This window comes from Nyctereutes procyonoides, unplaced genomic scaffold (genome assembly GCF_905146905.1).
Source record: "Nyctereutes procyonoides isolate TBG_1078 unplaced genomic scaffold, NYPRO_anot_genome, whole genome shotgun sequence".
Classification (NCBI taxonomy): Eukaryota; Metazoa; Chordata; class Mammalia; order Carnivora; family Canidae; genus Nyctereutes; species Nyctereutes procyonoides.
The window spans coordinates 62,840,015-62,851,652 of NW_026575046.1; the positions used below are offsets into that span (position 1 = coordinate 62,840,015).

General features: G+C 50.0%; 1 protein-coding gene across 2 annotated transcripts in view; it reads left to right on the forward strand.

Annotated features, from left to right (window-relative positions):
- Window positions 1–10,422, forward strand: part of DUSP29 (dual specificity phosphatase 29) — a 32,456-nt gene extending 22,034 nt beyond the window's left edge. For both annotated transcript variants that reach the window (XM_055325531.1, XM_055325532.1), the window contains 2 exons: window positions 1,945–2,165; window positions 9,827–10,422. In XM_055325531.1, the coding sequence (XP_055181506.1) occupies window positions 1,945–2,165; window positions 9,827–10,068 (463 nt within the window). In that variant the 3' untranslated portion in view covers window positions 10,069–10,422. The remainder of the gene's footprint in view (window positions 1–1,944; window positions 2,166–9,826) is intronic.
- The last annotated feature ends 1,216 nt before the right edge of the window (window positions 10,423–11,638 follow it).

Sequence of the window (11,638 nt, forward strand, 5' to 3'; positions counted from 1 at the left end):
CTTGCCACTACAGCCACACTTGTTTGCATTCTCAGCACTTGCTGTATCCTCGACCTGGATGAAACATTTTTCCTTCAACTCTTCCTCTGGCTAGCTCCTCATCCCTCAGTCTTAGCATAAATACTACCGCCCAGCAAGGCCTTCCCTGACCACCTTACCTAAAGCAGGGCCACAGTCGTTCAGCACAGCTTTTACTGCCATCTGAAATTATCTTATTTGTTTGGTGTTTATTTGCTCTCCCCGTGAGAATCCATGCTTCCCAAGGGACCTTGACTGACCTGTTCACTGTGGCATCATTAGCACCCAGGACAGTGCCTGGCACACACTAGATTCTAAGTCATTATTTGTGATAAATGATTGATTATGGGAAGTAATAAACGTTTCCTGAAAGGCCCTCATTATCTCCAGCCTCCATCCTTTGGGTTGTGCTATTTCCTTGCCCTTGCCTTCCTCTTCCCCTCCATCACCAAGAGCTGACATTTGTAGTAAGGCAAACTCAAAGGGCCCTCCCCCAGTCTCCCCTGGCCCCTCTGGACAGAAATAACTCCTGCTTCCTCTGACAACCTACCTCTGCCCTATATTCCAAAGCCACCTTCTTCAACATGACTTTATTCTTTGTTCCTGGAAATTCTTGCCTCGAAAGAGAAGGCTATTAATCAGAAAATAACTTCACTGTTGGCTCCAGGCACTCGCTGACATCAACTCAAACAACAGACAGCTCAAATACCTCTCCTCAGAAAAATGCTTTGCCCAAGTAGGCAAGGATTCACTCATCAAAGCAAGGGGGTCTACATCACCACCCCTGTGAACATCAACGACAAGAATTTTGCCCATTTCCATCAAATCCTTGCACTGAAACGGCATCTTAAAGATTATTTATTTATTTATTTATTTATTTATTTATTTATTTATTTATTTATTTATGATAGACAGAGAGAGGCAGAGACACAGGCAGAGGGAGAAGCAGGCTCCATGCCGGGAGCGTGATGTGGGACTCGATCCCGGGACTCGATCCCGGGACTCCAGGATCCCGCTCTGGGCCAAAGGCAGGTGCTAAACCGCTGAGCCACCCGGGGATCCCTGAAATGGCATCTTAAAGCTTCATTTGAGCCCCAACCCCTATAAATATCTGGAAGGTTCAGAGGAGAGGCCTACTTTAAAGCTGAGATGAGGGCAGCCCAGGTGGCTCAGCGGTTTAGGGCCGCCTTCAGCCCAGGGCGTGATCCTGGAGACTCGGGATAGAGTCCCAGGTCGGGCTCCCTGCATGGAGCCTGCTTCTCCCTCTGCCTGTGTCTCTGCTTCTCTGTGCCTCTCATGAATAAATAAATAAAATCTTAAAAAAATAAAGGTGAGATGAACGGGTAACTCTGTGACTTTTTAGGGGATTTGGCTAGTGATAGTGTCTAGCACCAAGGGTTCTATCTTTGGTGAACTATGGGAGGATGAATGGGCCGATGAGTAGCTCACCTCCCGCACGCTCCATCCTCTTGCTTCTCAAAGTGGCGGCACCAGGAACTCGGGAAGAGCAGGGCCCCGGACTAGGGAAGGCCTTCATTTCGGTGACCAGGCCTTACCTGGGAACTGATGGCGGAAACCCGGGGCAGAGGGACGCCTGGGTGGCTCAGTGGTTGAGCATCTGCCTTTGGCTCAGGGCGTGATCTTGAGACCCGGGATCAAGTCCCGTATCAGGCTCCCTCTGTCCTATGTTTCTGTCTCTCATGAATGAAGAAAGAAAGAAAGAAAGAAAGAAAGAAAGAAGAAAGAAAGAAAGAAAGAAAGAAAGAAAGAAAGAAAAGAAAGAAAGAAAGAAAGAAAGAAAGAAAGAAAGAAAGAAGAAAGAAAGAAATTAATTTACCCGGGGCAGGGCAGCCGCCGCGTCCCCCCCAGATCCAGGCCAAGGCAGCGCCCGGCCAACCAGCCCCCCCACCTCCTCCCCCCACCCAGGGCGACCGCACTGGACCGCTACGGGCTGCAGAAGGCGGGCTTCACGCACGTGCTCAACGCCGCCCACGGCCGCTGGAACGTGGACACTGGGCCCGACTACTACCGGGACATGGCCATCGAATACCACGGCGTGGAGGCCGACGACGTGCCCACCTTCGACCTCAGCGTCTTCTTCTACCCGGCGGCCGCCTTCATCGACGCCGCGCTCAGCCGCGACCACAGTAAGAGACCCGCCACCCCTGGGAGTTCAGCCCCAAGCAGCCGCCTGAGGCCCCGCCCCCGCCGCACGAGGCCCCGCCCCTCGTCTTGGCCCCGCCCCCTCGTCTTGGCCCCGCCCCCTCGTCTTGGCCCCGCCCCTCGTATTGGCCCCGCCCCTCACCTTGGCCGGAGCCGGGATCTGTGCACCTTCACCGCAGGTTCTGCTGGGTGTGTGTGCGACTGAGCTGGGACCGTGAGCCCCAGGAGGCTGGGGGCCACACAGAGCGCGCTGCTGCTGGGGTCCGGGCCCCCCCGGCTGTCGCTGTGGGGAGTGGGGATCGGGAGGGTTCAGAGGAAAGGCCTTTGGCCTGAATCCCAATTCCTTAAGGCTCATCAGCGATCCTCGGAACAGCAGGGCCGTCTGGATGGCCTCAAAGCTGGGACTGCAGCCCAGACGCTAATTGTGCCTGGGCCCAGACCTGACTAACCGCTAGGGGCTTCAGTGCCAGAAAACCTTCAGGGAGCTGACTTGACTGGGAATCCATGGAGAGACTTCGGAATCTCCCGCCAGCCAACCGAACCCGTGGCCTCCCCGACCCCTGCCTCTGCACCCACCCCCGCCCCCCACATACACACAGTCTAGTGAGGCCTCCTAGAGAAAGCTGACAACCTAGCCTTCTGAACGGTGAACTATATTTGAGAATCTGAGTTTTGCATCTGTGATGTCCAAATTTCCCAAGGCTAATTATCCATTTTTAAAGTCACAGGGCTAGTCCTTGCACTCAAAATGCAGTGTTAGCTGGTCTAATCTGGGTAAAGGCTACAAGGCTCTTTTGGAGAGAAGGGCATGGCTTAGGTCTGCATTGGCATAAAACAGTGTGCAGTTATTGCTGCAAGGGGGTGTTTCAGGGGCATTTCATAGAGGCCAGAGGAACTTCAACTCCCTAATCTGTGCTCTGACTTTAGGCACATGTGTCATACCCCTTTCTGGGGCCATTGCACAATTCAGTGTGTCCAGTTACTGAAAGCCTTTCTTGCCACAAGAGGCTGGGATTAGGAGGCTCAGTGACTGGCTGACTGGCCTGCCTCAGGAACTTGCGGGCTGTAGCTGGGCATAGGTCGAGTCCCAGACCTTGATGGCCATCCCTCCATGGCCTGAGTCCCCGAGCTAGCTGGCCCCACAGCTAGACACCAACAATTTGTCATTATTTTGGTTCAGAAAGCAATGTCACAATGAAAAGAAAAAAAAAACCTCACAGAACCAAAGTGCTTATATTAGGGGATGCCTCATTTCAAAGTCATGCTTTTATGAGGTTATTTATGGACCATCTCTTGCATTTATGCACATTATGGGTTTCTTAGCAGTATCAAAAAGCAATGAGACTCAGACTCATCAACATGAGGAAAAATTCTCCTCAGATTATTTGAAGTTAACTGAAAATGTATTTGACAAGAAAAAAACACAAAGCTGCAACAACCCAGTCCTTCAGTTTCTGTTTAATGTACTCTTTCGCCATTACTGTATCTTCAGACTTTCTCTTAATGGAAGGGGTCTGGCAGGCTTTGGAGAAGACGCCATATAACTTACTAACAATGTGATTTCTCTAAGCCTTGCTTTCTCCATCTAGTGATGAAAATATTTACCTTGAAAGGTTATAATGAGGATCAGCGGCAACCCACATGGAGCACTTAGCACAGAACCTGGTGCACAGCGGGTTCTCAGATGTGTTTGATAAAGAGAGGTCATGCACCATGAAACACATAACCACACTAGCATGTGTGCATCATCATAATAAAGTTTCCAATCCGAAAAGAGGAAAAAAAAAAAAAAGGAAAAAAGACATTCCAACTTTGAACTCGCACAATAGACTCCCATGACAGCTTGTTTCCAGTTCCTGGCACACCATTTTAGCGTCTTTCCCCCCTCTGCTGAAATGGGAAAGAATGGGGGCTCTCTAGTCATGTTTAGGACTGGCCAGATCACAGAATATGGAGATGTCCTGACTATTAGACCATGTGTAAAAAGCACCTAGAAAAGAAGAAAGGGTCAAGGGAGAAAAGTATATGCCCAGGCCAGAGAACGTGCAGGGGATAGAATCGATGGGCAGGGGTGTGGGACCAGACAGTTGGCTGGGGGAAGGGGAGCAGGACAGGACCCCATTGCCAGGGAGGAGGCTGGGGTCCCTTCTCAATGCCCTTTGCACTTGAATAGCCACAAGTCTGGGGCTCAAATCAAATGCAAACCCTACAGAACCTGGCGGGGAATGTAAACAAATGAAGCCGGCTGTGGGGAAGGCATGGGGGTGTGGGTGGGGAGTGCCTATAGCCAAGTCAAGAGCCCCCTATACTCTCCATGGGGGCAGCTGCTACTCAGTCTCAGCCAACATGTGTCTTGTGAGAATCAGTGCAAATGTAGAGCTAATTTTTCAGGAAAAGTCTTCAATCCTGGATTTTAATGTGAAATTGCCTAATTTTTAAGTGCTGGCAACACACTGAACATGTCTTAAAATGCTGCAAAGGCCAAACAGAAGAAGCCCAATGGCTGTCAGTTTGTCACCTATGCTGAGTAGTCAGAGTAACAAAATAAAATACTCATTGGTCCAGCGATGGCATGGTCACAGACTCCATCCAGTGGGGATGGCATGTTCTCAGCCTTCATGCCACATGCACACACGCAGTGGACACATGATGTCTAGTCACTCACTGGAAATCCAGGGGACGCTACTACAGCATATTAGAGCCAGGCTCCCTCATATGTTTCTTATTATACTCTTGATGTAAGAGGTGTTGATGGACAGTCTGGCCCTAAGGCAAGGCATCTCTCTCTCCCCTCTCTCATCTTTCCTGTTCTTTCCTTGGCTAGTTCCAGCCAAGTGTACGCTCTTTCCCACTACTGCCCCTCACATCCAGTCTTGTTTACTCTTGCTGGAAAGCCTTCCTTGTAGTGCTGTTAGAGCTGTTCCTGTGGCCTGTAGTGAGCCCCGAGGGACCCACTCCTACCCCTATCCTACCCTGACCCATCTCTTCCGAAAGGACTCCCCAGGCAACTCTAGTCACTCTTGAAAAGTCTCAGAAATAATCTAGTCCAGTGTCCCAGCCTGAGAGCTGGGGAAACAGAGGCCCAGAGAAGGCAAGTGATGTGTCCAGGTCACAGAGCTAATCAGAGGCCAGCAGGAATTCCTTCTGTCACTTAGGCCTCCCAGAAGAGTCCTTTGCCCTTTTTTTTGAGCATCCGGTGACTTTACTCTATAAGAGGTCACCAAAAATCAGGAAAGGTCAGGCACTCCAGCTGGTTATAAGATCTGAAGCAACTGAACGTGTCATTCTTCAGCAGAGAAAGAAGTACTGACAAAATACTGCCACAGAAACCCCATTTGGATGGCCTTAAGTGCTCCTGGCATGGCATCCTCAGAGGTGAAAGCAGTGTGGTTTTAATTTAAGAAATCCCAGGGCAGATACTGTGAGGCTCTAAAGATCGGATTTTTAGTATCACCGCTCTCCTTTTGTTCTTTCTTTCTTTTTCTTAAACGGTCCATAGCCTGCTTTTGAAGCCACCTTAAAATCTATTATGGATAAAGCAGGTATGAATAAATAAATGAAGTCTGCTTTTGAGCAGGAGCTTGGTTCTCTGGTACTTCTAAGCTTTCACCAGACCAGATTCTCAGGGTATTTTAAGGGGTCCCCCACCTCACTGCAGCACACACAGTCCTGCCCCTAGCAGTTCAAAATACAACATGCACCCCTTTTTCTGACGACTTCCAACATACCCAGAGCTGTTTTGGGAGAAGTAGGAACTCTGCCTTTGCACGCTGCTGAGGAAGGTTAGGTGAGGGAGAGACAGGCAAAGGGTGACCCCCAAAACCAAGGAAGGAGGTCGCTTGTGAGAGTACGCACCTGGCAGGGGCGGGGTTGAGTTGAGGGTGGGTGGTGGTGGTAGGGTTGATGGGTTAACAGGCTTGGCCTGTATATCTGATTTGAGTGACAGGGGCCTATCTTTTGGTCACCAGCGAAAATATGCAATTGGGGAGCAGCAGAGATTCTGGATACGGGTCTTCTTTATAAGATTGTGGGAGTTCACCTTTTGGTAAAGGCTAAGGGGAACTGTTACACTGAAATCATCATTTTTGAAACATAGACTGAGACTTATCAGTGTGCCATCAAATCAATTTAGTGGCGGCATTCCTTTTAAGAAAATGAACAGATTAGAAAAGAATTGAGGGGCACCTGGGTGGCTCGGCAGTTGGGTGTCTGGCTTCGGCTCAGGTCGTGACCCTGGGTCCCAGGATCGAGTCCCTCATTGGGCTCTCCTGCCTGTGTCTCTGCCTCTCCCTCTCTGGGTCTCATGAAGAAATAAATAAAACCGTAGAAAAAGGAAAACAGAGAAGACTTGAAAATATCGGCATGTGCTGCATGTAGTAGAAGTTCGTGTTACCTGGTGGAACTTCTGTCTGCTGTCCACACACCTGGGAGCCACGCGGCATGTCCGAGCTCTGAGTCTGGCATCGGGTGGCCCGGGCTGGCGTCACGGTTCGGTCACTTGCCAGCTGGGCAACTTGGACAGCCCACCTCTTCACACCTCCTCTCTGCAAGGATGATGATTCCATCGACCTCATCAGCGCGTCGTGCCGATCAGCCTGCGGTGAAATATGGAAAATGCGTGTGGAAGCTATGGGGGTGAGGTGAGGCTCTGGACTTGTCAGCTGCGAACTGCATGTTGTGCTTGCTGGGGGCACGCAGCCCAATATGCAACTGGGGAGCAGCAGAGGTTCTGGACACCGGTCTTCTTTATGAGATTGTGGGAGTTCGCCTTTTGGTAAAGGCTAAGGGCAACGGTTTCACTGAAATCACCGTTTTTGAAACATAGACTGAGACTTATCAGTGTGCCATCAAGTCAATTTAGTGGCTGCAAACAGCATTCCTTTTAAGAAAATGAACAGATTAGGAAAGAACTGAGGGGCCCCCGGGTGGCTCAGCAGTTGGGCGTCTGGCTTGGGCCCAAGGCATCGGCCTAGAAGTGCCAATGCCGGGGGACGCGGCTGCCAGCGCTCAGGCCCCGGCCCGGCTGGGGTCACACAGGGAGCCTCCCCAGTCCCTGGGGTGGGCCGAGCCAGGGCCCGTCCGGGGGGCACCCACCAAGCTCAAGGGCTGGCGGCCGAGCCCCTCCGGCTCCCTCTGGCCTTCATCTCCCCTCCTCCCGCTTAACAGACTTCAGGCTCCCCGAAGACTTAATGAACTACAGCTTTCGTCTGTTTCGAGCGTTTAGTCATGACAGAAAGAATTACCCTTTTGGCCAGGAGAGGAAGAAACGCTTTAGTTATCAGCAGAGCTGGCGAGGGGCCGGCGGCCTCCGGAACAGTCTGCGGGGATGGGAAGGCGGGAGGCACGTTCCGGCCAGAGCGTGTCCCCCCAGGCGGCGGCCGCTTCTCGCCTCCCTTCAGGCCGAGGCGCGCGGGAGAAGGCGGCCCAGCCAGGGGCCGGTGGACGGAGGGCCGCCTGGTCCGCTGTCAGGCTCCGGGAAACAAATGGGGGTAACGTGAGGAGCTCCTTAGGAAGCACCGCTCTGAGCCAGCCGTGCGTGTGGGGAGGCCGGAGTGGATCCTTGCTGCTGCGCGAGGGGTGCAGGCCTCCCCTGCAGGGGCAGGCAAGAGAGGATCCCTGTGCCCGGAGGTCGGGCCTCCTGAATTTCTCTCGCTGCCTGGGCTGCTGACCATCACCACCGCCCTGGGCGCGATCCCCTGGCCCAGGTGAGGGGCTGGAGGTGGAGGGACACGGGGAGCCATATCCACTCAGAAACGTTCTTTAAGCAAGCTGTTCTCGTACCCTGCCGGTGTTCCCCGAGCCCTGTGATGTCTGTGAGTCCTTGTGGTCATCCTTCTGAGCCTCAGGCCCGAGACGCAGGAATAGAGGCGTCCCTGGGGTCACGAGCCACACAGTGCAAGCGGCCCCAGCCATCTCGTCCCCAGCTGAGCCATCCCACGACGACAGGAGAGGACAGCCACTGGGATGGCAGTGGTGGGGACACGCCGAGAGCTTAATCTTACCACTTTCTCTACCTGAAGAGCACAGAGGCCAGTGGCCAGTACACAGAGGGCCTCAACAAGTTGCTTTAAAGTATTTCTGGTGATGGCACTTGCTTTATGGGTGACCTCTGGTATGACATTTCACCACTCGGAGCCCGTTTCCCATCCATAAAGGAGGGATGATGATAATGAAGCTTGAAGGTTCTGTTAAGGATAAAATGAGATAAAGCACATTGGTGTACTGCAGGGCTCCAGGGCATCACCAAATGCAGACATGAAGGATGCACAAGCTGCTTCGCATCGTGCTTCTCAGCTGGGCCCAGGTGACGCTATCTATGGTAGAGTCCAAAGGGAGTTTTTTGTTTGTAGAGATTTTTCAAGATCTCTGGTTCTCAAATTCGTTAGTCTCAGAACCCTTTGACACTCTTAAAAAGTACTGAAGTCTTCAAAGAGCTTTGGTTTGTGTAGGTTATATCTATCCATATTTATCCTACAAGAAATAAAAGCTGAAAAACTTAAGGATATTTAAAACTTAAAAGCCCATCACATGTTAAAATAATAGCATGCTTTGATGAAAAATTCTATTTTCTAAAATAAAGCTAGGGAGAAGAGGGGCATTATTTTGCCTTTTTTTTTTGTCTCAAATCTCTTCAATGTGAGGCTTATTAGAATTCAGTTGGATTCTCATATCAGCTTCTGCATTTGATCTGTTGCAATATGTTGTTTTGGTTGACGTATATGAAGAAAATCCAGCCTCATTCAGATATGTAGTTGGAGAAGGGAGGGATATTTTTATTTTTGTTTTTTAGGGAAGGATATTTTAATAGCCATTTCAGATAATTGTGAATATTCTTCTTTAATACTACACCAAAACTTTACAAGTAATAGTTTTTTAAAGGCGAGCTGCGATCTGGAATCTGAAACCATATCAATAAACTTCAGACATACTCTGTTGGGGTGCCTGGCACTTTGAATGATTTTTTTAATCCATGCATGATTTTGTAATATCCCACATTGGTCATTTGGAAAATATTTGTTCCTAAGTTATGTAGATCTTCCAAATGTTGACACTTTTCACTATACATTATCAAAAGGACACATTTGTTAATATCACCACCAATCTTAACTGAAAAATCTAGAAGTATGGGGAAACTGTCAACCTCAAAGTAATAGATATGAGTTTTCAAAAATTCTAATTTTTGCTCAAAAGCTTGCATTTTATTACTGGCAACGAATGCCATTGGTTATTTTCTTTGAAATGACAGGCTTACTTTGTTCATTTTTGAGACAAAGTCTGCCAAGTATCCACGTGTGAATTATTATGGTTTTTCTGTCATTTGTTCTTTTAGCTAAAAACAGTGTTTCCATGAAACAGTGGCTAATTCAGCTTGCAACTCAATCTCCCATGTGTTTTTCTCTTGAGATAACCATCTTACGTTGGTACTTGGCCAAAGTGCTTTGTATGTATGTACTATTTCATCACACAGAGTATTAAGTAGATGTGCAACCAAAGTCTGAAATTTGATAAAAATGATGTTTACTGCTTCATCAAGGATAATCTTAAGGGAAATTGCCATTCGTCCCCACCCCCAAGAGTGCATGGTGGTGAAGAATGCAATGATGATTAGTATAGTTTGGTGCCTCTTCTCCCTACTGCATTTCAGGTAAGATCCTGGTTCACTGTGTCATGGGCCGCAGCCGGTCGGCGACCTTGGTCCTGGCCTACCTGATGATTCACAAGAACATGACCCTGGTGGATGCCATTCAACAAGTGGCCAAGAACCGCTGTGTCCTACCCAACCGGGGCTTTCTGAAGCAGCTCCGGGAACTGGACAAGCAGCTGGTGCAACAGAGGCGACAGGCCGAGCACAGTGACAACAGTGAGAAGGCTGATGAGGAGCCGTAGGGCCTCTTGCAGGGCACGTGGAGACACTCGGGAACGGAGAAAGAAGTCCCAAAGAGCCCTGCCCTGTGGCTTGGGAGGGTGAAACCAAAGCTTGACTTTCTCCCATCTTAAACCTCCAGGTGTGTGCTGATGAACAGGGAGGATTCAAGGCTGCCTCCCGGAGGAGCACTTGGCTTCACAGCAGAATGGAGCAGTCTACTCAGCAAATTGGTTACAGATGAGCACACAGTTCTGCACAAAGGCGCCTGTATTTTTTTATCTCTCTCTCTCTCTCTCTCTCTTTTTTTTTTTAAATCTAGTAAGATGGAAGCAGAAAAGGATTGGAAAATGTGTAGGCATTGTGCTGTGATTAAATGTGCTGGCTTTGTCTGAAAGTTATATTCTTAAAAAATAATTTTAAAATACAAGTTGTTTTTTTTTTCCCTAGCCTCGCGGAATAGCACCCTGGGGAGCTGTGTTAGAGGAGAGTTTGCACAGCTTATTAGTGGGTCCCCTCTCGGGAGCATCCATACTTCCTTAGCAGCTCCCGCATCCTCCTTTCCACGGAATCCCCAGGCATGGGTCACCACCCACAGACGCTGCTCTCTGCGAGGCCCTTTATTAGGGCTGGGGGTGGGGGTCCTGAGTCCCTGTGCAGAGGCCCCTGCCGTGTGTGCTTCCACCCTCCTCAGGAGCCAGGCCTCTTCAGGATCTTCGCCAGAGTTGCCTCGACCCGGGAATTGCAGACAAGCAAGGAATTGCTTGACTTTAGAATTTTGGAAAAAAGGAGGAGGCTACTACTTGGAGAAGCTCCTTTCCTTTGGATTCTAGTCAAAGCAGCACAGTCTTGTTTTCAGTCACACCGTAAAGTGTTTGCAAACCTGTTTGCTGTTTAATGGGAGAGCAGGGCAGGTGAGCTGGGGTGTGGACTCTCCCCGCCCCTGAGAGCTAAGCCAGACTTGGTGTGATTTTTCATTCTTTTTTTTTTAAGCTATTAAAAAAAATATTTTATTTACTTATTTGAGAGAGAGGGTGAGAGTACAAACAGGGCGAGGGGCAGAGGGCGGAGGGAGAAGCAGGGAGCCCAATGCGGAGCTCGATCCCAGACTGCTGAGATCATGGCCGGAGCTGAAGGCAGATGCTGAACCTACTGAGTCACCCAGGCGCCCCTGTGTGACTTTCAGTCTGGAGGAGATAAAAGCAGGTGGCAACAAGCAGGTAGATGGCTTCTGGAACCAGGAGCCCTAAACTAGACAGGACCCAAAGAGAGGTGCTGATGGAGATGCCCGGGATCAAGGACCAGGAACCAAAACTGCCTGGAGAAAGCAAAGGCCTGTGGGAAAAATATGAAAAGGGGCCCAATGTCCAATTTGGTTGTGGTTTGCAGCAGGAAACCACATGAAGTTCTTCATGGAGGGAAGATAGTGTCCAGGGGCTCAGCAGCTTTGTAAAGCTACTCTGTGACTTTAGGTGGGCTGCCCTGATTTCGTACCGGGGGCGGGGAGGACTTGTGGCCTGGGCCCCTGTGGCTGCGCCGGGCTTCCTGGGACTGCTTTGAGTCATCTTAGCCCAAGAGAAGTCAGGTCCTCGT